Source organism: Pleurodeles waltl, chromosome 9, assembly GCF_031143425.1.
Source record: "Pleurodeles waltl isolate 20211129_DDA chromosome 9, aPleWal1.hap1.20221129, whole genome shotgun sequence".
In the NCBI taxonomy this organism is placed as follows: domain Eukaryota; kingdom Metazoa; phylum Chordata; class Amphibia; order Caudata; family Salamandridae; genus Pleurodeles; species Pleurodeles waltl.
Window position 1 is genome coordinate 65,361,077 of NC_090448.1, and position 27,567 is coordinate 65,388,643.

A 27,567-nucleotide genomic window follows, 5' to 3' on the forward strand; every position below is an offset into this window, starting at 1 on the left:
CCTTTCCTACTCTGTTTTCCTTTCTTTTTCTTTTGGGGCCTACTTGCAGTTACTGCAGGGGTAGCACCTCCAGAATCCTTGGGAGAGGACTGGCACTGGACCAGTTCCTCTCTTGGGCTCTGACTAACCTCTGGGTAGTCATTTCCAAGGAGACAATCAAGTGGGAGGTCTGTACTGACTACCACTCTTCTCCAGCTAAAACTCCCACCCACGTCTAAGGGCACAAAAGCCACAGGCCTATCAGTGACCCTGTCTGGGCTAACTCTTACTCTGGCAGTCTCACCTGGGATGTACTGGTTTGAGAACACCAGTCTGTTATGCACAATAGTGTGACTGGCACAAGTGTCTCTCAGGGCAGTGGCTGGGATTCCATTCACCAGTAGGTGGTGGAAGTGTCTACTTCCCCCTGGAATCTCCAACTCACCTGTTGGGCCCTTTTTCCAGTTGAAGGCTTTGAAGACCTCCTCATCTGAGGAGTCATCCCCAATGGCTACACTGGTCACCCCTGGGATTTTGCTAGGGGGTTTGTTTTTGGGACAAGAAGTGTCCTTGGTGTGGTGCCCTGTCTGTCTACAGTTTTGGCACCATGCCTTAGTGGCATCCCAGTTCTTACCCTGGTACCCACCTTTGTTTTGGGTTGTGTCTTGGGGCCCACCCACCTGGTCTGGTTTTTGGGGGCCTACAGAGGACTCTTTCTTTATTTCTAGTGTCACCCACTTTCTCCTGGGGAGGCTTTGTAACCCCTTTCTTTTGGTCACCCCCAGTGGAAGTTTTGGTTACCCTAGTCTTGACCAGTGGTCTGCCTTCTTTCCCAATTCTTTGGGAGAAATTGGACCTAGGTCTACCAGATACTGATGCAACTTTTCATTGAAGCAGTTACTTAAAATGTGTTCTTTCATAAACAAATTATAAAGCCCAACATAGTCATGCACTTAATTTCCAGTTACCCAACCATCCAGTGTTTTCACTGAGTAGTCTACAAAATCAACCCAGGTCTGGCTCGAGGATTTTTGAGCCCCCCTGAACCTAATCCTGTACTCCTCAGTTGAGAATCCAAAGCCCTCAATCAGGGTAGCCTTCATGAGGTCTTAGGATTCTGCATCTTTTCCAGAGAGTGTGAGGAGTCTATCCCTACACTTTCCAGTGAACATTTCCCAAAGGAGAGCACCCCAGTGAGATCTGTTTACTTTTCTGGTTGCACAAGCCCTCTCAAAAGCTGTGAACCATTTGGTGATGTCATCACCATCTTCATATTTAGTTACAATCCCTTTGGGGATTTTTAGCATGTCAGGAGAATCTCTGACCCTATTTAAGTTGCTGCCACCATTGATGGGACCTAAGCCCATCTCTTGTCTTTCCCTTTCTATGGCTAGGAGCTGTCTCTCCAAAGCCAATCTTTTGGCCATCCTGGCTAACAGGAGGTCATCTTCACTGAGACTGCTCTCAATGCTTCTAGAGCTGTTGGACTCTCCTGTGAGAAAAGCAACATCTCTGACTATCACTTCTGGAGTCAGGGTTGGAGAAACCCTGGGCTCCCTATCTAGGGCTGGAGGTGGGAAATCCTCCACATCACTAGTGTCCCCCTCTGTGAGGCCATCATCAGAGGGGTTGTTTTTAGCAAACTCTGCCAAAAGCTCCTGGAGCTGTACTTTGGTAGGGTTTTAACCAGTTTTTATCTTTTCGATTTTGCAGAGAGACCTTAACTCTGACATCCTAAGATGCAGGTAAGGGGTGAGGTGGAATTCCATCACTATCTCTTCTGCAGCAGACATTATGTTTCTAAAAGTTGGAATACTTTTTAAGAATCTAAATCTATCTCTAGAACTTAATTCAAACTTTTACAAAACTTTTAAACTCTAAAAGAAATGCTAACAGGGACTAACACAATGCCCTAGCGGGACTTTTAAAAATTTAGAAAAATAGCTCAAATTTCAAAAATCAGTTTCTAATGACAATTTTTGGAATTTAGTCGTGTGATCAGGTATTGGTTGAGTAGTCCAGCAAATGCAAAGTCTTGTATCCCACCACTGATCCACCAATGTAGGAAGTTGGCACTGTATGCACTATTTCAAAGTGAGAAATAGCATGCACAGAGTCCAAGGGTTCCCCTTAGAGGTAAGATAGTGGCAAAAAGAGATAATTCTAATGCTCTATTTTGTGGTAGTGTGGTCGAGCAGTAGGCTTATCAGAGGGTAGTGTTAAACATTTGTTGTACACACACAGGCAATAAATGAAGAACACACACTCAAAGACAATTCCAGGCCAATAGGTTTTTATATAGAAAAATATATTTTCTTAGTTTAATTTAAGAACCACAGGTTCAGGATTTACAAACAATACTTTAAATGAAACGTATTTCACTCCGGTATCTTAGGAACTTTGAATCAACAAAATAGTATGTACGGTTTTGGCTAAAATGGCAATAAGCTATTTTAAAACTAGACAGAGTGAAATTTTCAACAGTTCCTTGGGGAGGTAAGTTTTGGTTAGTTTTGCAGGTAAGTAAAACACCTACAGGGTTCAAAGTTGGGTCCAAGGTAGCCCACCGTTGGGGGTTCAGGGCAACCCCAAAGTTACCACACCAGCAGCTCAGGGCCGGTCAGGTGCAGAGGTCAAAGTGGTGCCCAAAACGCATAGGCTTCAATGGAAATAGGGGTGCCCCGGTTCCAGTCTGCCACCAGGTAAGTACCCGCGACTTCGGAGGGCAGACCAGGGGGGTTTTGTAGGGCACCGGGGGGGGGGGGGGGGGGGGACACAAGTTAGCACAGAAAGTACACCCTCAGCGGCACAGGGGCGGCCGGGTGCAGTGTGCAAACAGGCGTCGGGTTTGCAATAGGTTTCAATGGGAGACCTAGGGGTCTCTTCAGCGATGCAGGCAAGGGGGGGGGGGCTCCTCGGGGTAGCCACTACCTGGGCTAGGGAGAGGGCCTCCTGGGGGTCACTCCTGCACTGGAGGTGGGATCCTTCAGGTCCTGGGGGCTGCGGGTGCAGTGTCTTTACCAGGCGTCGGGTTCTTTGAAGCAGGCAGTCGCGGTCAGGGGGAGCCTCTGGATTCCATCTGCAGGCGTCGCTGTGGGGGCTCAGGGGGGGTCAACTCTGACTACTCACTGGCTCGCAGTCGCCGGGGAGTCCTCCCTGTACTGCTGTTTCTCCCAAGGTCGAGCCGGGGGCGTCTGGTGCAGAGTGGAAAGTCTCAGGCTTTCGGCGGGAAACGTGTGTTCTTTAAAAGTTGCTTCTTTGTTGCAGGTTTTAGTTTTTTTGGAACAGGGCCGCTGTCCTCTGGAGTTCTTGGTCCTTTTAGATGCATGGTAGTCCTCTGAGGCTTCAGAGGTCGCTGGACCCTGTGGAACGCGTCGCTGTTGCAGTTTTTCTTGAAGTGGGGAGACAGGCCGGTAGGGCTGGGGCCAAAGCAGTTGGTGTCTCCGTCTTCTCTGCAGGGCTTCAGGTCAGGAGTCCTTCTTCGTCTTAGATCTTCCTAGGTTCTGGGGTGCCCCTAAATACTGAATTTAGGGGTGTGTTTAGGTCTGGGAGGGCAGTAGCAAATGGCTACTAGCCCTGAGTGTGGCTACACCCTCTTTGTGCCTCCTCCCTGAGGGGAGGAGGGCACATCCCTATTCCTATTGGGGGAATCCTCCATCTGCAAGATGGAGGATTTCTAAAAGTCAGAGTCACCTCAGCTCAGGACACATTAGGGGTTGTCCTGACTGGCCAGTGACTCCTCCATGTTTTTCTCATTATCTCCTCCGGCCTTGCTGCCAAAAGTGGGGCCGTGGCCGGAGGGGGCGGGCATCTCCACTAGCTAGGATGCCCTGTTGCGCTGTAACAAAGGGGGTGAACCTTTGAGGCTCACCGCCAGGTGTTACAGTTCCTGCAGGGGGAGGTGAGAAGCATCTCCACCCAGTACAGGCTTTGTTCCTGACAAAGGCACTCTCCCCATGTGGCAAGCAACATGTCTGGTGTGTGGCAGGCTGGTAAAACTAGTCAGCCCACACTGGAAGTCGGGTATGTTTTCAGGGGGCATCTCTAAGATGCCCTCTGGGTGTATTTCACAATAAAATGTACACTGACATCAGTGTGCATTTATTGTGCTGAGAAGTTTGATACCAAACTTCCCGGTTTTCAGTGTAGCCATTATGGTGCTGTGGAGTTCTTGTTTGACAGACTCCCAGACCATATACTCTTATGGCTACCCTGCACTTACAATGTCTAAGTTTTTGCTTAGACACTGTAGGGGCATAGTGCTCATGCACCTATGCCCTCACCTATGGTATAGTGCATCCTGCCTTAGGGCTGTAAGGCCTTTTAGAGGGGTGACTTAACTATGTGTAGTTTCACATACCATACAGCCATAGGTCTCAAAGGGTCGGAGGACATATTCTCTATATCCAAACACAAAAAATGTACTAAATAGACTATGACTATGTTGCAGAAAGCGTGACCAACTTTAAAGAGATCATTTGAGTGAGGATTCATATATAGTGTAGCAAGTTAGTTATGTCTGCATTGTTTACTTAAAGAAAGATTGTATGACATTAGTACTGTACAGGCATAGAAAGTCATAGTATTATTGTGAGGAAGCATGTGCAGGAGGGGAAGTCATCTAGGAGTGGGAGCTTGGACAAAATAAGAGAAGTCTGGAGAGAGGCCTAGGAAGAAAGGAAGAGAGACAGAAAAGGGGTAGAAGGTATTTGCCACTGAATGTGTGTGGCAATTTATGAATACAATATTTAGATTAAGCCAATCATTAGATGGACAGTAATTCTCACTGGAGGCATGAAAAGGGCTGAAGGAATGTATGGTGAACCATGTATCACAGTGGTTCGTGTAAGTGAAGGATACCATGCTAATTTATTTCACAAATATTTCGAGCTGTGGTTTTAACCAAAGGGATCAATCATAAAGTTGTCAGCTTCTCTAATTTATGGCCACTAAGTATGAGCTGAAAGCATTTTGCTGTTTTTCCATTCTGCTAAAATGGATTTCATATTTGTGGTTATCATGGGGCTTAGGAGAAACAAGTCGTCATAATTTAGTTTTTAAAAGCTAATCCTGTAGGAACATGGACCAAGTCCAATTGATAGATAATATGGAGCTAAAGTGTCCTTTAGAATCTCAACAATGTACTTCTTCACCTGGTTCAAAAACGAGCTAACCTGGGGCAGCCTAGCAAGACGTGCTGGTAGAAAATGACATCTCCTCCTTACAATTCTAATATAGACCAGTGTCTCCAAGACGTAGTTAGTGGAGCTGTATGAGGGTCCAATAGGTTCCTGACAATTTTCAATGTTGTAAGGGCAGGTCAGATTTCTAAGTGGATAGCAATGGAAGGCAGAATTCAAGGTCAATCCCCACCTTTACTAGAGTTTCTGGTTGATTTTTTATGTATTTGTGGATAGTAATTTGTATACTTTTTAAGCACAATGACCACCTTTTATCATTGCTACGCATGGGAAATCTGAATCATAAGGCAGAATGTTGCTGCAGAAGCATGTGTTGCTGTTCCCTCTGCTGGAAACCCCTACCAAAGCTTTGGAAAGGGTGCTGTTGTAGGGGAAACAATGCTAGTTCTAACTGTTGTAATCAGTTTGTCAGGAGTGTCCAGGCCTGAATCTATTTTGCACTTAGCCGCATCTTGGCCATCAGAAATAAGACGCTGTAAGGTCAGTCAGGTGTTTTCTGGGACAGCTGGCAAAATGTCTGCCAACCTATCCCACAATGTGTGCGAGCACCTACCCAGGAGGAATAAAGTGTTGAGAGACCTAAGGGCAAGACTGGAATTGGAAAACATTTGGGTAGAGAACCTTCCTATTCATTTGGATTCAGGCAGGGTCACAGGGAAGGCATTGTAGTTCTGGCAGCTGGTAGACGTCTGCACCATTAAGTTCTCTGGGTTGGGGAGCTGAAGGAGGAAATCTGGGTCCACAGGAGCAGGCATGAGCCAACTTCTCTATTCACTGGGGACAAGATCTTTGTTTTGCCCAGGCTCCCACCAAGACATCAATGAGGGCCTCATTAAAAGACAATAGAAATTCTTGATTGGAATGAGCTGGGTTCAGAATCTCAGTGAAGTCATTTGTTTTGACTTCTTAAATGGGTAAGTTGAGATCTAGGACGTTTGCTACCCTCCGTATCACTGTGGCAATGGAGGGTGAGTCTTCTGTAGCCATGACAGGTTTGAGGAGGATACCCAATGTCGGTGAAGTATCCAGACCTATAGTATCCTAAAGGTCGTCAAATAGGTTTCCTTTCTCTTAAGTCATCCCCAGTAATCACCATTAGACTTTGTCTACTACTGTGGTAAAGAGCATTGGGGCAGAGCTTCAGAATCAGACAGAACTATCAGATCTAGGTCTGGCGTTGGTATTGTCTGTATTGGTATTGAGGCTCAAGCCGGTGGTGTTGGTGCAATGCCAACAGCAGAGCTGGACACTGCTCCAAGGTTGAGGCCAGTGGTGCCGTGCTCAACAAAGGGGCTGACCTCAGGTGAAGGTTGTGGAGTGTGGTTGTCATTCGGATTTGACCAGAGAAAGTGATCCAGACAGGCAACTGCCTCAAATCCCTGGGGCCTGAAGGTGCTCCAGAGGGAAGTGGTGGAGTACCAAGGATTGTCTCCGAAGCCTCTTGAGGATGACAGAGTTCACCTGCTGTTGCAGTCTGCTCAGGGGAAACGGAAAAAGTCCAGAGTCTGTTCCACAAAACGGCTCTGCAGCCTGGAGGTACCCAGGGCGCAGCATGACTGGTGGGGCGAAAGAGACCCATGTTTTGACTTCTTGTGCTTTTTGTGGGATCCCTTTGAAGTCTGAACTCCACAATTTCGATTTAGAATGCTCATACAAGCAACCTCTGATATGAGAGCATGACCTCGACCGGGATCTCTTCTTCTGACGGAGTTAGGCGTTAGTAAACTTGGATTTGCGGTCTCTGTTAGCCGTGCGATTCATATTCACACAGCAGGGACAATACTTAGCATAATGTGAGGTGCAGAGGCAAATGTCCTGAATGTCCATCACTGACATCTGTCAGTGACAGTCACGACATGGCTTGAAAGCTGTCTTTAAGGCCCATATCTGCACACTTGAGAAATTTGCGAGATTTTCATGAGGGGAAAAAAAAGTCTGTCAAAAGACAGCATTGTTCGCTTCGGATCTGGGTAGGAAGGTGTGGAAAAGAAAGGAATTGATGTCAGCGGGTAGAGGTAGCACACATTTTGAGGTGCCAACATCACATTCGAGGAGGTAAGGAATTGATGCAGAGCTACACTATGCCACCTACTAACATGTGAAAGAATTGTTTTCCAGTTTACAGATCCAGTCTGGTGACTGGAAAAATTCACATGGTGAGGAATCTGCGGTTCTGGTAGTCCCTATCAAAAAATAAATTTTTTTAAAGTTTTGAAATGCCCTGAAATATTAGTTTGATTTCTATTTGACAGTTTCTACCTTTGTGCTGCTCCACTATTAATCTATTGCCATACCATTAAGTGATTAACTGCAGAGCATTATAAATACAAATTCTAGGTAATAAGCAGCAACAAAAATCTAATCAATTGTATTGATAGGGTTATCCAATTGTCTTGTTATGAACACTCTGATCAACCCTTGAAATCAGATTTCCATTAAATTTCTCATATGGATCATGGCACATAAATTCAGAAAGGCAGGATGGAAAAATGAACCTAAGGGTTTGAAATGATTTTTTCAACTGTAGATTAAAGTGTGTCCACATGTATTGCTACAAGAGCAGAATTTATGAGCCTTGTGTTTTAACCCAACATTGTGAATTGTATTAGAGTTCCTTATGATTTATGGCTTAAAACGTAGGGACTACCCACCACACTCTTATGCACGATATTAACTTTACTGCGACCACCTGCGTAGGGAAAAACAGTCAAATTTCAATACCTAGAATTCCATCTCAGGCTAAATACGAACATTTGACATTTATTTCCTCTTTCTGGCTTTCCAAGTCTTTGAAGGTAAAATCATTTATGTTTTTTCCAAGTTGTCATATTTAATATTAGACCCAGCGCAACACTTAAACTAAAGATAGCATGATGCCACTGCTGAACACAGACTATAACCTCCAAAGCATAGGTCCCTCCTAAACACTCTGTCACGCATGCTGACTGTCTTTGTTATCAAAAGGAAATATAAAATCTGAAAATGAAGATAAATTAGGCATAACGAACCAGTTACTTACCTTCGGTAATGCCTTATCTGGTAGAGACAGGACCTGGCCGCAGATTCCTTACTTTAGAATCTTCGCAGGCGCCAGACTGGATCTGGAAACTTTTCCATAGTATGTCGGTGCATCACGCAAATCCGTAACGACGTCGTCCACCGGACATGACATCAGTGGAGTCCATTTAATGCCAACGCACTGACGTCAGTTTCTTCTGTGACTATTTTCCATGCACAAAACGTAGAGCCATTCATAGAAACTGCCTATTGAAACAGTGTGCTTTGAACAAAAGACACTTTTGTGTCAAACTATCACCAAAATCTAAATTCTACGTCCTGATGGCCATAAGGAACTCAGTTTGCAGGGAGGATGGAAAGGGTCATTAAGGAATTTGCGTAAAGATCCGGACTCTACCAGATAAAACGTTACCAAAGGCAAATAACTTGTTCATCTGCTAGAGACATCTAGCCACATATTCCTTACTTTAGAATCAGATACCCCAAAAATAGTAACCCGGACAAGGGACTAAACTGAGACCATCAAAATAGTCTCCAAGTATCACAAAACCGGTCTAGAACAAGAGAAAAAGACTGGACAATCAGAAGAATTAAGGAGAATAAAAATATACCCCACAACATCAAAACCTGTGTAAGTAACCACAGATAAATTGAACCATAAAACGTGACAGCATGGAAATAAGCTCTACATGCCAGTATGTCAACTGCGTGTTATAAGCGACCAGACAACACTGAAAGTCTTCTATCTAGAAGACAACTGGTCTAGTACAGGAGAACTAGACTATGCACTCATAAGAAAACCTATGAGGAAAATCATCCTAATTAGTAAATAACTGTGTAAAACAGCACAGCAATAAAAAGTTACAAAAATGTTAAGAACATGGATAAAGCGTCACCCATGATTGACACCACAAACAAAATATGTTCTGAGAACAAAAATGGTCTAGAACAATGCAAAAAGACAAGTATTTATAAGAATGTAGGGAATCCCTAAAATAACTCACAATGTAAGATTCCCGTAAGGTACCACTGATAAGAGGCAGAAACAATCAAAAACATGGGAAAAAAACAGTATCCATGTTATTATGACCCATCGGTGTTAGAGTCGAACTAACAGAGCTACTTGCTCCCTTAACAAGATGCTTTAGCTTATTTGGTGTAAATCTGTTCAGTAGTTTGAGAAATTTGTATATCTCTGGCCACCCAAAAAATGTAAATATTCAGGCTGGGCTCGAGGGGATGCGGTCCCTAGGGCTGAGATTGGCTTGCGGCGGGATTCGGCTGTGCGCAGCGCAGGATTGGGGGGTTCTAGGGGATGGTTGCAGGGCCTGGCTGCAGGCTTTGTGGCCAACCACCGCCACGCACGGCCAATAGCCGTGCATGTTGGTGGTTGGATTAACGTATAGTAATGAATATCACTTTACATTATAAAAACCACTCAAAATTCATTGGAAAAAAAAAAAAAAAAGGGTTACAGGGACATATAGTTAGGTTCTGAATTTACTCATACAAAACAAGAGAAGTTCAGCAGTTATTCAAGTAACTATAACTCGCACCCTCGTAATGCACTGCTAATTACCTCAGAAATTACAGCACCCATAATAACTCCTATAACAGTATTAAACATATAAATGAAGCATTAGCAGTCAAATTAAGGGGAGAGAGTTATAGTTACCTTAGGGCACAAGTTATAGTTACTGGAGATAACTAACTATAACTGCTGAGTTTCTCTGGTTTTGCACGAGTAAATTCAGAACCCAACTATAAAATCCCTTTAACCTTTGATTTTTTCAGTGAATGTATATATACATATATATATATATATATATATATATATATATATATATATATATATATATATATATATATATATATATATATATATATATGGAAAATGTCACTTACCCAGTGTACATCTGTTCGTGGCATTAGTCGCTGCAGATTCACATGCTGTGCACATCCCGCCATCTGGTGTTGGGCTCGGAGTGTTACAAGTTATTTTTCTTCGAAGAAGTCTTTTTTCGAGTCACGAGACCGAGGGACTCCTCCCATTTCGACTCCATTGCGCATGGGCGTCGATTCCATCTTAGATTGTTTTCCCCGCAGAGGGTGAGGTAGGAGTTGTGTATGCTAGTAATAGTGCCCATGCAATGGAGTGAATACGTATGTACATAATGAAGTTTAAAGTAATATATTTACAAATTTACAAATGTTCAAGATCAACTTCTAAACGGCTACAGGCTCCCGGGGAGGCGGGTGGGCGCATGTGAATCTGCAGCGACTAATGCCACGAACAGATGTACACTGGGTAAGTGACATTTTCCGTTCGATGGCATGTGTAGCTGCAGATACACATGCTGTGCATAGACTAGTAAGCAGTTATCTCCCCAAAAGCGGTGGTTCAGCCTGTAGGAGTTGAAGTTGTTTGAAATAATGTTCGTAGTGCAGCTTGACCTACTGTGGCTTGTTGTGCCGTTAACACATCTACACAGTAGTGTTTGGTAAATGTATGAGGCGTAGACCATGTTGCTGCCTTACATATTTCGTTCATTGGAATATTTCCTAGAAAGGCCATGGTAGCACCTTTTTTTCTGGTTGAGTGTGCCTTTGGTGTAATAGGCAGCTCTCTCTTTGCTTTAAGATAGCAGGTTTGAATACACTTAACTATCCATCTAGCAATGCCTTGTTTAGAAATTGGATTCCCTGTATGAGGTTTTTGGAAAGCAATAAATAGTTGTTTTGTTTTTTGAATTAGTTTTGTTCTGTCAATGTAGTACATTAGTGCTTTTTTGATGTCTAATGTATGCAGCGCTCTTTCAGCTACAGAATCTGGCTGTGGGAAGAACACTGGTAATTCTACCGTTTGATTCAAGTGGAACATTGAGATCACTTTTGGTAAAAATTTTGGATTTGTCCGTAGCACCACTTTATGCTTGTGTATTTGAATAAATGGTTCTTGTATGGTAAATGCTTGAATTTCACTGACTCTTCTTAGAGATGTGATGGCAATCAAAAATGCAACTTTCCATGTTAAGTATTGCATTTCACAAGAGTGCATGGGCTCAAAAGGTGGACCCATGAGTCGTGTTAAGACAATGTTGAGGTTCCATGAAGGAACTGGTGGTGTTCGTGGTGGTATAATTCCCTTTAGGCCTTCCATAAATGCTTTTATGACTGGTATCCTAAATAATGAAGTTGAGTGCGTAATTTGCAGGTAGGCTGAAATTGCGGTCAGATGTATCTTTATTGAAGAGAAAGCTAGCTTTGACTTTTGCAATTGTAGTAAGTATCCTACTATATCTTTGGCAGATGCGTGTAAGGGTTGAATTTGATTATTATGGCAGTAATAAACAAATCTTTTCCACTTATTTGCATAGCAGTGTCTAGTGGTAGGTTTCCTAGCTTGTCTTATGACCTCCATACATTCTTGTGTGAGGTCTAAGTGTCCGAATTCTAGGATTTCAGGAGCCAAATTGCTAGATTCAGCGATGCTGGATTTGGGTGTCTGATCTGTTGTTTGTGTTGTGTTAACAGATCTGGTCTGTTTGGTAGTTTGACTTGAGGTACTACTGAGAGGTCTAGTAGTGTTGTGTACCAAGGTTGTCTTGCCCATGTCGGTGCTATTAGTATGAGTTTGAGTTTGTTTTGACTCAATTTGTTTACTAGATATGGAAGGAGTGGGAGAGGGGGAAAAGCGTAAGCAAATATCCCTGACCAGCTCCTCCATAACGCATTGCCCTGAGACTGATCTTGTGGGTACCTGGATGCGAAGTTTTGGCATTTTGTGAGTTTTCCTTTGTTGCAAATAGATCTATTTGTGGTGTTCCCCACATTTGAAAGTAAGTGTTTAGTATTTGGGGGTGAATCTCCCATTTGTGGATCTGTTGGTGATCCAGAGAGAGATTGTCTGCTAACTGGTTCTGAATTCCTGGAATAAATTGTGCTATTAGGCGAATGTGGTTGTGAATCGCCCAATGCCATATTTTCTGTGTTAGGAGACACAACTGTGTCGAGTGTGTGCCTCCCTGTTTGTTTAGGTAATACATTGTTGTCATGTTGTCTGTTTTGACAAGAATGTGTTTGTGGCTTATTATGGGTTGAAATGCTTTGAGCGCTAGAAATACCGCTAACAGTTCTAAGTGATTTATGTGAAACTGTTTTTGCTGTATGTCCCATTGTCCTTGGATGCTGTGTTGATTGAGGTGTGCTCCCCACCCTATCATGGAAGCATCTGTTGTTATTACGTATTGTGGCACTGGGTCTTGGAAAGGCCGCCCTTGGTTTAAATTTATACTGTTCCACCATTGAAGCGAGATGTATGTTTGGCGGTCTATCAACACCAGATCTAGAAGCTGACCCTGTGCTTGTGACCATTGTGATGCTAGGCACTGTTGTAAGGGCCGCATGTGCAACCTTGCGTTTGGGACAATGGCTATGCATGAAGACATCATGCCTAGTAGTTTCATCACCAGTTTGACTTGTATCTTTTGATTTGGATACATGGTCTGTATCACATTGTGAAATGTGTGAACTCTTTGTGGACTTGGAGTGGCAATCCCTTTTGCTGTGTTGATTGTTGCTCCTAAGTATTGCTGTGTTTGACACAGCAGAAGGTGTGACTTTGTGTAGTTGATTGAGAAACCTAGTTTGTGGAGGATTTCTATGACATAGCGTGTTGGTTTTGATTAACCAATCGTCTAGGTACGGGAACACATGTATTTGCTGCCTTCTGATATGTGCAGCTACTACTGCTAAGCATTTTGTAAAAACTCTTGGTGCAGTTGTTATTCCGAATGGCAACACTTTGAATTGGTAATGTATCCCTTGGAATACAAACCTTAGGTACTTTCTGTGTGAAGGATGTATTGGTATATGGAAATATGCATCCTTTAGTTCTAGTGTTGTCATGTAGTCTTGTTGTTTGAGCAGTGGGATTACGTCTTGTAATGTAACCATGTGAAAGTGATCCGATTTGATGTAGGTATTTAATGTTCTGAGATCTAGTATAGGTCTCAGACTCTTGTCTTTTTTGGGTATCAGAAAGTACAGGGAGTAAACTCCTGTGTTTATTTGTTGTTTTGGTACTAACTCTATTGCTTCTTTTTGTAGCAATGCCTGAACTTCTAGTCCTAGAAGATCTATATGTTGTTTTGACATATTGTGTATTTTCGCTGGGATGTTTGGAGGGAATTTGAGAACTTCTATGCAATAACCATGCTGGATAATTGCTAAGACCCAAGTGTCTGTTGTTATTTCCTCCCAATGTTTGTAAAACTTGGTTAGTCTCCCCCCAACAGGTGTTATGTGTTGGGGATTTGTGACTTTGAAGTCACTGCTTGTTTGGAGGAGTTTTGGGACTTTGGAACTTTCCTCTATTCCTTTGAAATTGTCCCCCTCTATATTGTCCCCGAAAACCTCCCCGCTGATACTGGCTCTGGTAAGTGGGCTTTGTTTGTGAGGTTGTGGCTTCTGTGGTTTGCCCTCGAAACCCCCCTCGAAATTGTGTCTTTCGAAATGTGCCTCTGCTCTGTGGAGAGTAGAGTGCGCCCATGGCTTTGGGCGTGTCAGTGTCTTTCTTAAGTTTTTCGATCGCAGTGTCCACCTCCGGCCCAAACAACTGCTGTCCGTTGAATGGCATATTCAGCACAGCTTGCTGTATCTCTGGTTTAAATCCTGATGTACGCAGCCATGCATGTCTCCTTATTGTTACTGCTGTGTTGACAGTTCTAGCAGCTGTGTCTGCAGCATCCATTGCTGACCGTATCTGATTATTGGAGATACCCTGTCCTTCTTCTACTACTTGCTGCGCTCTTTTTGGAACTCCTTGGGTAAATGTTCAATAAGGTGTTGCATCTCATCCCAATGGGCCCTATCATATCTGGCTAGCAAAGCTTGCGAATTTGCAATACGCCACTGGTTTGCTGCCTGTGCCGCCACCCTTTTGCCTGCAGCATCGAATTTTCGACTTTCTTTATCTGGAGGTGGTGCATCTCCTGAAGTATGAGAGTTGGCTCTTTTGCGCGCTGCTCCCACTACAACAGAGTCTGGTGTTAGCTGTTGTATAATGTACACTGGGTCTGTTGGTGGCGGTTTATATTTTTTATCTACTCTTGGAGTAATGGCTCTCCCTTTAACAGGCTCCTCAAACACTTGTTTGGAGTGTTTTAGCATTCCGGGTAGCATAGGAAGACTCTGATATTGGCTGTGTGTGGACGACAATGTATTAAAAAGAAATTCGTCTTCAATGGGCTCTGAATGAAGGCTGACATTATGAAATGCCGCTGCTCTTGACACCACCTGTGCGTAGCCTGTACTATCCTCTGGTGGCGATGGTTTAGCTGGATAGCATTCTGGACTATTATCTGACACTGGTGCGTCATAAAGGTCCCATGCGTCAGGGTCATCTTGACTCATTCCTGTATGAGTTGGGGATTGCATCATTGGTGGAGTGGCTACCGGTGATGGTTGCGGAGAGTGATGTGGGGATGGTGGCGGTGTTACTTGTTTAGCCACCTTTGCGTGTGGCTGTTTGACCAAACTTGGAAGGCAAGCTTGCGTTTCATTTTGACTGGAGGAAGAGTGCTGATCTTCCCTGTATCTTTTTGAATAAAGAGCCGTCTTTGTGTGTGATCTGGCTCTATTGCCTGTAATTCCTGTCCAAATCTATGTGTCTTCATTTGTGTGGACAATCCTTGTTCCTCAGTGTAGGAACTTGTTTTCGGTTCCGAGGCCGGATATTTCAGTACCGAAACCTTTTCGGCTGCTTTTTTCGGCTCCGACGAAACCTTTTTTACTTTCGGCATCGTGCTCTCTCGGTGCCGACCCGTTTCGGTGCCGCTGTCTCGGTGCCGAATCTTCTCTGAGCCACTATCTCGGGCCCGAGATTGCTGTGTGCCGGTATCTCGACCAGAGTCGGATGACTTCGACACCAGCTCGCCCTTTTTCGGTGCTGATGAACGGTCACCTACTTTTCGGGTTAAGCCATGGCCTGTTGGCGTCCCCTGGGCTTTAGCGCTTTTCTCGTGAGTTCTTGGTTTCGACGTCTTACTCACGGTTTTCGGCGTTTCCTCGGGATCGATCTCCTCAGAGTCCGACTCCTGGGTGGAGAATGTTTCTTCCTCCTCCTCGAAACGCTCTTGTCCTGTCGGCGCCAACGCCATTTGCAGTCTTCTTGCTCTTCGGTCCCTGAGTGTCTTCCTGGATCGAAACGCTCGACAGGCCTCACAAGTATCCTCCTTGTGTTCTGGTGACAAACACAAGTTACAGGCCAGATGTTGATCTGTATATGGATACTTGTTATGGCATTTTGGACAGAAGCGGAATGGGGTCCGTTCCATCAGCCTTGAAGAGACACGTGGCCGGGCCGACCAGGCCCCGACAGGGATGGAAAAAAAACCCGAAGGGCCACCGGAGCTCTTCTTAATTCGGTGTCGATTTGTTGTAACTAACCCAATACCGAACACAAACAATACCGACGATTTTTCCGAGATTCTAACTAACTTTCCGACCCGAAACACGGAGCGAAAAGGAACACGTCCGAACCCGATGGCGGAAAAAAAACAATCTAAGATGGAGTCGACGCCCATGCGCAATGGAGTCGAAATGGGAGGAGTCCCTCGGTCTTGTGACTCGAAAAAAGACTTCTTTGAAGAAAAACAACTTGTAACACTCCGAGCCCAACACCAGATTGCGGGATGTGCACAGCATGTGTATCTGCAGCTACACATGCCATCGAACATATATATATATATATATATATATATATATATATATATATATATATATATATATATATATATATACACACACACACATACACATACATACACTTAAAAAAACAAAGCTCACAGGGACCTTATAGTTAGGCTCACATTTTAAATGTGCAAACCCATAAAAATTCACCAGTTATAGTTAGAGTTATCTCAAGTAACTATAACTCTGCCCTAAGGCAACTATAACTTGTGCCCCCCAACATGCACAGTTTTTTCGTAAAAACTTTTACTGCAAATATTACATTGAAATTACCAATGATGTTATCAAAGATGTTATGAGTGACATAATTTGTAGGGTAATTATCAGCGCATGGTGAGGGCGCCGCCAGCAGAGTCGGGTAATCGGACACTGGCGGCCTAACCGAAGCCATGAGCAAACCCGTCAGTGTGCATACAGTTAAGGCACTTCGCACCTCCTTTTGACTCACAGGTGTTCCAGAGGGAAGCGATTGACCAAACATAGCACTAAAGGAAGCATAATATTCACACATCTGGTCTAGGGTCACCCTGTCTCCTGGAAAGGGAGGAGACGTGGGGCAGACTTCGACCTCGCCTCCTCAACCAAGGAATGACAGGAGGTTGTATACGGGGAAGTCTGCAACTTTCATGACTTCGACCGCTTGCAAGACTTACCTTTGGACGTCAATGGAGAATGGCATACATGAGAACGACTCCTCTAATGGCCTCGTGAATGGATGTCAGTCCGAGAAGGAGACCGAATTCGATGGGAAGACCAAGATGACTCTGACATCCACGCCGCTAGAGTCTTCATCAGACGCTCTCGTAGAGCTTTCATCCGAAGTTGCTGACAGAAGCCACACTCGTCGGCATCATGGTGCTCGCCCAGGCACTACATGCAAACCGAATGGGAGTCCATATCTGACATTTGGCGTCCACAGGACCCACAGAGTTTAAACCCCAAAGACACAGAAAGCACACTGTTCAGTATGATGAAAACATCGAAGTAGGCTTTAAAATTGCCTGACCAGCCGTTGCCGGATCCGCGTTGCAAGCGCGGAAAAGAAGGAAATTATGTCAGTGTGTCAGCGAGGGAGTTATATAGACTCCGCTGATGTCATATCCAGTGGACAACGACGTTACAGAGTTGCGCGGCGCGCCTCCAACAACGCGCAGTTGTACTATGGAAAAGGTTTTGGATCCAGGCTAGCGCCTGGGAAGATTCTAAAGTAAGGACTCTGTGGCTAGATGTCTCTATCAGATAGAAGAAAACATCAAAACATCAAAGAAAAAAGTAATACAATGTTTAAAAGAAGAACAGCAGCATTTTTTAGATACGTTTCTAGGGGATTCTGGACAACCTGGGGAGATACTGGACAAACCAAGGTCATCATGTATAGTTGGATTGTTTTGTTATGTGAAGCTTTTTTGGTAGGCCACAAGTTCCTTAACTGAAAGTCATAATGAATGGAGTGCATGAATGAACGAATTAATGTAGGCTGGCTACATTCACTCAGTGCATTTTGAAGAGTGAAAGTGTTGAAGGCGGGAGGGAAGAAATCAGGGTAGAATTACCCACTGTTTAATTTATGAAAAAAGGTGCCAGGGCCCAAGGCGTTTCTTAGGGCATCACTGCTGCTTAAACTACACCAACTACCCCTGCCAGTGCTACCAAATGTAAATAAAAAAACAACTACTAATCAGCACATTCTCACACATCTAACAAACTGGACTATACCATGCTCCAGGGAATTTTGGTGAATATATAAGTCATAAACCTGCTGAGTTACTAGGCTGCAGAAGAGATTGGATTCAAGCATCAGATAATAGATCACAGTATGTGTATGGAACTGCTAAGTGCAAACAGATACAAAAGCAGTCAGTAACTAGGCAGGAAGGAGATATTTTCAGCAGTACTCAGAGAGGGGGTGAGGGAAACAGAAGGTAGCATACTGGCACATCAGAAGCAGAGGTAGCAGTGACCATTGGCAGTGCCATTGGTGTGTGATGTGACAAAAGAGAGCTGCAGTACAATAAATACAACAGGTTTCCATAGAAACAAATACCTAAAACCCACTACTGCTCATGTTAATTAAAATATAGCAGGAAACCAGCCTTACAAAACGGTTCTCACCATACAGATAACTTAATTGGGAGAAGGTCAGAGGAATGGTACGGGGAGTGCGATCTGGTACACATATTCCGAACTACAAAAATACCAATTGCCCAAATACAACACATTTACCTTTTCTAACCTGATGATTAATTTATTCACTTCCACAACATAGTGATCGATTCTGGCAGCTCGATGCTTTTTGAAGTCAGCAAGATGACTCTTAGTAGCACCTGAAAATAATAAGAACAAAGGACTAAGACAAAGTTATGTTTATTAGTAGGCCCAAGATAACTTAAGACAAGTCCCAATGATTCATATTCCTATTCAAACTGTTTTTGCCTATATGCGGGTACAATTTATTTTGACGTCTTATGGATCATGAATGGTACAGAAATCCATTGGACTTAAAAAAAAGTTTTACAAAAAATGTATCCCACGCTTTCTGTTAAAAAACAAAATCACCAAGTTAATTTCTACGCCAGTGATTCCCGAACTTTTTAGAACCATGAACCAATTTTTTAAATGACAAATGTTCACGACCCACCTAGCTAGTTGTAATGGGCATGAGGTGTGCAATTTTTTAATGTTACTAAAATATGGTGTGGTAGTGCACAGTCATTTACAGACTGCACAGTTTTCATTGAAATGGTCTCTAAATCTGCACAGACTTACTGTTTTACTGATTAAACTATTTTGCACACACGATAAATTGTGTGGAAATTGGCTTTCATTGAATATTTAGCATTTGTGCATCAACTAGCGTCTTGATTTGTTTTGATCCTATTAAAATCTTTGTTTCCAACTCACTTCATAAATACAAAAATGTGCTTCATTTTTACTTTCCTAACTGCTGAATGTGTAAAATTAATTCACATGTATTTACGTTTTGCTGTGTGTTACAAAAAAGGACATCCTACAGCCTTTTCTCTCACAGTCTCTGAATGACAAACATGTCACACAATTTACTTTACTTTCTCTGACTGCACAGTGAGATGACTTTGTAAACACCAATCCCCATGTTAAAAATTCCCATGTAGCAATCTCTTAAAAGATGTAGCCTGACATTTGACCTCTGTCTTTAAAGAGCAGCAAACCTGACGAGAAAGTCACAGAATTTACAAGCGTATTTATTTATTGCTTGGGTTTTTGAGATCCACCAAAAATCGGCTTGCAACACACTAGTGGGTTATGAACCCAGAGTTTGGGAAACACTGTCTAACACCATCCTGGATCACAATACCAAACCACCAACAGCCTAGAGAGGGCCTGCTCCTGGTTCCAAGAACCTGTACATTACTTACATGCACCACCAGTACAGATTCCAAGAAGACTATGGAGACCAAAAAGGGGTACCACAAGAAAGATATTGTTGTCTTTACTCAGTGACATGTCCCACAGTATTTCCATGAGCATAGCACATATCAATGACATTCTAGCTTTTCAAGAGGTAAGCAGCAAAACTGAACATACAATTCAAGTTCAATGCAGCAGCCCCAAAAATCACCACCATTCCATTGGACATACAAATTCCAACTCTGCCAACAACAGACAGAACAAGGAGACAGTTGTATTAGCACCAACTTTTTACAAGATCCAAGGCATTTATTAGAGCTACATTCTTATATGAAAAAGTGGGCTGAAAAAAATGTAGTGACCCATTTTTTATTTTAACAAAAACAAACATATAGCTATACAAAGGGAGGTGCAAGATGCTGTCGCTACATAAAATGTTCCTGCAACCCAAGCAGGGTGAGTACAGATACGAGCCATAAGCTTGCATAATTTATATTTCGAGATGTGGAACTGAGGATTCACAGTTAAAAATAAATTTAGAAATCAAAGTGCTTCCACTTTACATCAGATCTGCTAGCAGCCCCTTTTAATCCCTAGCATTAGCTCATCCCAGAAGAAAAAATATTTTTGCTTAACTTTACCTAAATTATTGGCAGATTAAGGGGAGCTAACAAGAAAGTACAGAAAGATTTCCAGACAGCATCCACAATCATACAAAGTATACAGGCTTTAACATCAACTCTGACAAATCAACAGCTTCCCTAGAACAGAAAAATCACCTCTTCAGCAGTCAGCTTTCAAGAGAAATGGCTCGCAATACAATAGTATTAGTCTATGCTGTGGAAATATTGTTGAAAATGTTCAGCAGATCGAGTCTTTCGTATGATTTATAGCTTTGTATGTTTCAGCTTACCCTACAATGACACTAAACACAGGAACACTAAAGGAATGCAGGATGATGGAGCAAAGGGCATGATGAATGTGCATAAAGTGCGGTTGAAGCATTTCGGTAAATTTCTAAACAGTCTCCCATTGTTTGGCATGGGCTGTGTTTTGCTTGCAAAACTGGGGCTCCTGCCTCGCAGACTGTATGTTTTGCTGGGGGGTCCATATGTGCAATAAGTATCTTTAAATAACTAAATCAACTGCTGGTGTCACTGGTGTTGTCTGGGAGATGCAATAAGAGTTATTTTGAGTATTTTGAAACTGCCATGGGGGAAATGTGTGTTGGAGCTCCTAGACATGGTGCTCTATTACACAGCATTTCAACTAAAGGATACAGTACCATGGCTAGGTGAAGACACTGGAAGAAGCACCTCCTATCGGCAACATATGAAAAAATTGCCGCTACTGGAATTATTAATGATGGGGCAATGTGTTCAGGACAACATCCCATAAGTAATTAAACATGGCCCAAAACTGGGCAAGGTGGTAAAAGAAATGAGGTATTCATCATTCGCAGTTCAGATGCCTCTGTGGAATATTCATCCATTCATATTGTTTATGCAAGAAATGAATGTGACGAAATAGAAGGAAGAAGGGATGCGAGGTCTTGGGTAACCTTTACCCAAACAGTAAATGAATAACGTTCAATGAAGCACAAGACTTCTTTGGCATTAATTCAGGTCAATTCCTACTGAAAGTGCACATATCGAGGAAGGCCAGGGAAATCTGGTAAACATTCCCTGATGCCCCAGAAACTATCCAAACGCAGCTTTGCTGTTAACATTAGCTGATGGTCGAATACTGGTAGTCAACATCTATGGGGCACTCCTGCAGGAAGTATGGCGACACGGACCATTGGCATATCTTGGAAAGGTGTTTTCTCCTGCCTATTTCCCCCCACACAAATGAAGATGCTCATTGCCCTCCTATAGCTGAACAGCATGCCTTTTAAGCACGAACAAAAAGCCCCTGTTTCGAGGATCTATCCTAGAGAGTTGCTTTCCTTATGGAAATTATCTCAAAGCACAAGGTTCATGAAATCTAGGCCTCATGCTTCAACATGCTTTGTTCAATATTGCATAAGAGCAAAGCTGCTTTAAAAGACGTATGACCTTCCTCTCTAAAGTCATCTCTGATTTGCATGCACATAATAGCATTTTTCCTCCCACCTTATTACCTAAATCTCCCTCTGCAAAATAAATCTCTTCACAGCTTTGATGTGAAAAGGGGAAATATTAAAAAAAAGCAACTGATATTAGGTCATTTATGACCCAATCCTTTCAGGAATTGTGAACTGCAAACAGTCCACAGGACACTGGGTTGTATGCTGTACAACACAGTGTCACAAAAGGCGAACAAGGAATACATCACTTACACTGTAAGCATCTGTTTGTGGCATGTAGTGCTGTAGATTCATATGCTCTGCATACTCAAATCAAATCAAATCAAATCAAATCATTAACATTTATAAAGCGCGCTACTCACCCGTGCGGGTCTCAAGGCGCTAGGGGAAAGGGGGGGTTACTGCTGCTCGAAAAGCCAGGTTTTTAGGAGTCTCCGGAATGCGGAGTGGTCCTGGGTGGTCCTGAGGCTGGTGGGGAGGGAGTTCCAGGTCTTGGCTGCCAGGAAGGAGAAAGACCTCCCACCCGCCGTGGAGCGGCGGATGCGAGGGACGGCAGCGAGCGCGTGGCCAAAGGAACGGAGGAGGCGGGTGGGGACGTAGAAGCTGAGGCGTCGGTTGAGGTATTCCGGTCCCTTGTTGTGGAGGGCTTTGTGTGCGTGGGTGAGAAGTCAAAAGGTGATCCTTTTGCTGACTGGGAGCCAATGCAGGTGTCTCAGGTGTGCGGAGATGTGGCTGTTGCGGGGTACGTCGAGGATGAGGCGGGCCGAGGTGTTTTGAATGCGTTGCAGGCGATTTTGGAATTTGGTGGTGGTCCCAGCGTAGAGGGTGTTGCCGTAGTCCAGGCGGCTCGTGACGAGGGCGTGGGTCACGGTTTTTCTAGTGTCGGCGGGGATCCAGCGGAAGATCTTGCGGAGCATGCGGAGGGTGAGGAAGCAGGCGGAGGACACAGCGTTGACTTGCTTGGTCATGGTGAGAAGGGGGTCCAAGATGAAGCCGAGGTTGCGGGCGTGGTCTGTGGGGGTCAGTGCGGTGCCGAGGGCCGTGGGCCACCAGGAGTCGTCCCAGGCGGACGGGGTGTTGCCGAGGATGAGAACTTCCGTTTTGTAAGAGTTCAGCTTTAGGCGGCTGAGCCTCATCCAATCTGCGACGTCCTTCATACCCTCTTGTAGGTTGGTCTTGGCGCTGGCGGGGTCCTTGGTGAGGGAGAGTATAAGTTGGGTGTCGTCGGCGTAGGAGGTGATGATGATGATGTCGTGCTTGCGTACGATGTTGGCGAGGGGGCTCATGTAGACATTGAAGAGTGTCGGGCTGGGCGATGAGCCTTGAGGTACGCCGCAGATGATCTCGGTGGGGTCTGAGCGAAACGGTGGGAGGTAAACTCTTTGGGAACGGTTTGAGAGGAAGGAGGCGATCCAGTCCAGGGCCTGGCCTTGGATCCCGGTGGAGCGGAGGCGGGTGATTAGGGTGCGGTGACAGACGGAGTTGAAGGCCGCCGAGAGGTCGAGAAGGATGAGGGCGACTGTTTCACCGTTGTCCATCAGGGTTCTGATGTCGTCTGTGACTGAGATGAGGGCGGTTTCCGTGCTGTGGTTGGTTCGGAATCCGGTTTGTGAAGGGTCGAGCAGGTTGTTGTTTTCCAGGAAGGTGGTCAGCTGTTTGTTGACGGTCTTCTCTATTACCTTGGCTGGGAAAGGCAGGAGAGAGATGGGGCGGAAGTTTTTCAGGTCGCTCGGGTCAGCCGTAGGTTTCTTTAGGAGGGCGTTGACTTCGGCGTGTTTCCAGCATTCGGGGAAGGTAGCAGAAGAAAAAGAAGAGTTGATGACGGCGTGGAGGTGCGGGGCGATGATGTCGTCGGCTTTATTAAAGATGAAGTGAGGGCAGGGGTCCGAAGGGGCGCCAGAGTGGTTAGAGTTCATGATGGATTTGGTTTCTTCAGTGTTGATGTGGGTCCAGTTGTTGAGGGTGAAGGCCGGGGGTGCGGGTTCAGTGATGTTAAGTTAGGTCTGGTGTCCGAAGCTGTCGTGGAGGTCGCTGATCTTGCGGTGGAAGAAGGTGGCGAGGGATTCGCACAAATCCTGTGAGGGCGTGACGGCGTTTGCGTAGGCGTTGGGGTTGGAGAACTCCTCGACAATGCTGAAAAGTTCTCTGCTGTTGTGGCTGTTTTTGTCCAGTCTGTCGGTGAAAAAGTTCCTTTTGGCAGCGCGGATCAGGTGGTGGTGTTCGCGGGTAGCGTTCTTGAGGGCGGTCATGTTGTCAGCGGTGTGGTCCTTGCACCAGGCCTTCTCGAGGGTGCGACAAGTTTTCTTTGATTCTTTGAGGGTGTCAGAGAACCAGAGAGGTTTTTTGGTGTTGGTCTGTCGATGCGTGCGTTTGAGGGGAGCAAGGTTGTCTGCGCAGTTGGAGATCCAGTTTGTGAGGCTGAGGGCTGCGTCGTTGGGGTCGGTGGTGAGGGTGGGTTGGTTGGCGGCGAGGAGTTGCTCTTCGGGGATCTTGTTCCACTGTCGACGAGGGATGGGTTGAGTGCGGAGGTGGCGGGTCTCGCGTCGGAATGTGAAGTTGACACAGGGGTCAGCTGGGGGCGAATGGGAGCTGGGGGGCGGGGGCGTGCAGGCGGTCGCGGCGGGAAAGCGCGAGGGAGGGGGGGACAGGTAGAGTGAGAAGAGCTGGGGAGGGGGGTTTAAGGGTGGAGGGGGGTGAGAGTTAGAGTTTTAGGAGAATAGGGAGATAGATAGGAGTAGGGTTGAAAAGATAGGGGAGGGGGGTGGTAGAGGTGGGTCAGGGTGAGAGGTAGAGTGAGAGGATAGGGAGATAGGTAACAGAGGGGGTTTCGGGACGGGGGGAGAGATAGGGAAATAGATAGATGGAGAGATAGGTGGAGAGATAGAAAAATAGGTAGATAGGAGGAGGGGGTGAGTGAGGGAGTTAGGTGGAGAGATAGGTAGAGGAGTGAGGGAGGCAGGTAGCGAAAGGGTAGATGTGGGTGATAGTGAGAGATAGGTGGAGAGATAGAGGGGGGTGAGGCAGGAGCAGGAGGGCAGAGACAGGGGCGGGAAGAGACAGGGGTCGGAGAGGACCGAAGAACAGAAGAAGCGAAGAACACAGAAGACCGGAAGAACACAGAAGAACAGAAGAACACAGAAGAACAGAAGAACACAGAAGAACAGAAGAGAAGGACACAGAAGACCGGAAGAATACAGAAGAACAGAAGAGAAGAACACAGAGGACCGGAAGAACACAGAAGAACCGAAGAACACAGAAGAACAGAAGAGAAGAACACAGAAGAACAGAAGAACACAGAAGAACAGAAGAGAAGAACACAGAAGAACACAGAGGAAGATGCAGGGGACGAAGAAGCAGAAGATCAACAAAGAAGATACAGAAGACGAAGAGCAGAAGGCAGAAGACCACAGAGCAAGATGAGGAAGAAGAGAGGCGACAGGAGAGGCTGAGGAGCACACAGAAGAAGAGAGAAGACGGGGAGAAGAAGAGTGCAGAAGAAGATTGCAGATTAGGAGCGAGGAGGAAGAGACAGAGAGGAGGAAAAGAAGCAGGAGAGAGGGTGAGTAGCGCGGGGCAGGGCGAGGGGCTGGGAGGTGGGGGGTACTGAGACACCATGCAGCCCAAAGATAATAAACTACCGTCTTGCAAATCACAGGATCAACAGATTAATTACAAAATGCAAGTGTGTCAGCCTGGTTTATAACACGGTGGAATATAAATATGGTAGGCAGCCTCTTTCACATGCTCTTTATCCAAAACAGCATAAAGTGACTAATTGTACTTCTACCCTGAAAACTGCAGACATAGAGGAAATGTGTGTGTAAAGGCTTTTGTCAAATGTAGCTCTCGAGTCATTAGTAGTGAGTGCACCAAGGCAACTGAAGATCTAAAGTGTGGTGCGTCTCAGAGTGCTATGTGGGAGGTCAAGAGTGATTGTAGTCGCCGAGATTTAAATGGTCTGTAGCCTTCTGGTGAGTTTTTTGTTTATCCATACATTGAGGGTGTTCTTGAAGTCTAGTGTGCTTGTGACCAGAGCGTGTGTGACAGTTTTCTTAGTGTTGATTGGGGGCCATTTGATAATATTCATCGGCCTTTTCAGGGTATGGAACTTGAGGCAATAAAAGCATCCCGGATTGTCATCAACAGCAAACTTAAGTTCCTAGCCTGGGTGTTGGTCCTAGCTCTGTTGGCCACAAGGTGAAGTCCCATTGTAAACTGCTCTTACTGAAGATCACAATTTCTGTCTTGTCTGTGTTCAGCTTTAGACAGTTTGTCTTCATCCAGTGGGCGATTTTAGTTATGCGGGAATCAAACTTGATCTGGGTACCAAGTGTCTTGCCTGTGAGAGAGTGAGTTGCATATCGCAGCATAGGAAAGGACATTGATTTTGGAATAGTGGATGATGCTGGCTAGAGGAATCAGGTGTTCGTTGAAGAAAGCCAAGCTTAGGGAGGATCCTTGCAGAACTCCTCTGATGAGGTTGCGTGTGTACAGTGCCAGGCTGACCAAGTATGCCCTTCCAATCAGGAAGGAGCAGATCCATCAGAGTGCGTGCTCTTTGATTCTGTCGTCGTGTAGGCACTGGATGAGGCGGCAATGAGGGCAGTTTCTGTGCTGTGGATGGGTCTGAAACCAGACTAAGTGGTATCAAGGAGTTGTTGGAAACGTAGGTATTCTGTGAGGCGTCTGTGGATGATTTTTCTGAATACCTTAGCCAGGAATGGTAGAAGGGAGATCGGTCTGTAGTTGTCAAATGCTTAAGAGTCTACAAAGGGTTTTTTAAATAACGGGAGGACAGTTTAGTGTTTCCAAGCATCTTGGAAGGTCATGAAAGAGATGGAGGCAGTCAATGGATGTTAGCAATCAATCAATCAATAATTTATAAAACGTGCTATGTACCCGTTAGTGTTTCGAGGCGCTGGGGGGGGGGGGGGGGGTGCTGCTATCGTTCGAAGAGCCATGTCTTGAGGAGTCTCCTGAAGGTGAGGAGGTCCTGGGTCTGGCGTAGTGAGGTTGGGAGTGCGTTCCAGGTCTTGGCGGCGAGGTAGGAGAAGGATCTGCCGCCAGAGGTCTTGCGCTGGATTCGGGGGACGATGGCGAGGGCAAGGTTGGCAGAGCGTAGTTGACGTGAGGGAACGTAGAAGTTGAGTCTGGTGTTCAGGTAGGTGGGTCCGGTGTCGTGTAGAGCCTTGTGTGCGTGGGTGAGGAGTTTAAAGGTGATCCTCTTGTCCACGGGGAGCCAGTGGAGGTCCCTCAGGTGAGGGGAGATGTGACATCGGCGGGGTATGTTGAGGATCAGGCGGGCGGATGCGTTCTGGATGCGTTGGAGTCGTTTGATGTCTTTAGTTGGGATGCCTGTGTAGAGTGCGTTGCCGTAGTCGAGTCTGCTACTGACGAGGGCTTGGGTTACCGTCTTTCTGGTTCCTGTTGGAATTCACTTGAAGATCCTGCGGAGCATACGGAGGGTGTTAAAACAGGAGGATGAGACTGCGTTTACCTGTTTGGACATGGTGAGGGCGGAGTCGAGGATGAAGCCGAGATTTCGTGCGTGGTTGGCTGGGGTGGGTGGAGGGCCCAGGGCGGTGGGCCACCACGAGTCGTTCCAGGCCGAGGGGGTGCGCCCGAGGATGAGGACTTCCGTCTTGTCGGAGTTAAGTTTTAGGCGGCTGTTGCTCATCCATTCGGCGATGGATTCCAGTCCCTCGTGAAGGTTGGCTTTGGCCGTGTGAGGATCTTTGGTCAGGGAGAGGACGAGCTGGGTGTCGTCGGCGTAGGAGAGGATGCTGAGGTTGTGCTGGCGGGCCAGTTGTGCGAGGGGGGCCATGTAGATGTTGAATAGCGTTGGGCTTAGTGAGGAGCCTTGGGGGACGTCGCAGATGAGGTTGGTGGCTTTGGAGTGGAAAGGTGAGAGTCGGACCCTCTGGGTTCTGCCGGAGAGAAAGGAGGAGATCCAGTTGAGGGCTTTGTCTTGGATGCAGGCTTCGTGTAGACGGGTTAGTAGGGTGCGGTGGCAGACTGTATCGAAGGCGGCTGATGGGTCTAAGAGGATCAGGGCTGAAGTTTCGCCGTTGTCCATTTGTAGTCTGATGTCATCTGTGGCGGCGAGGAGTGCAGTCTCTGTGCTGTGGTTTCGCCTGAACCCGGATTGGGAGGGGTCTAGGA

At 45.5% G+C, this 27,567-nt stretch overlaps 1 protein-coding gene across 2 annotated transcripts in view; it reads right to left on the minus strand.

Annotated features, from left to right (window-relative positions):
• Positions 1–27,567, minus strand: part of RBSN (rabenosyn, RAB effector) — a 307,004-nt gene that overhangs the window by 163,902 nt on the left and 115,535 nt on the right. For both annotated transcript variants that reach the window (XM_069206303.1, XM_069206304.1), the window contains one exon: positions 18,174–18,274. In XM_069206303.1, the coding sequence (XP_069062404.1) occupies positions 18,174–18,274 (101 nt within the window). The remainder of the gene's footprint in view (positions 1–18,173; positions 18,275–27,567) is intronic.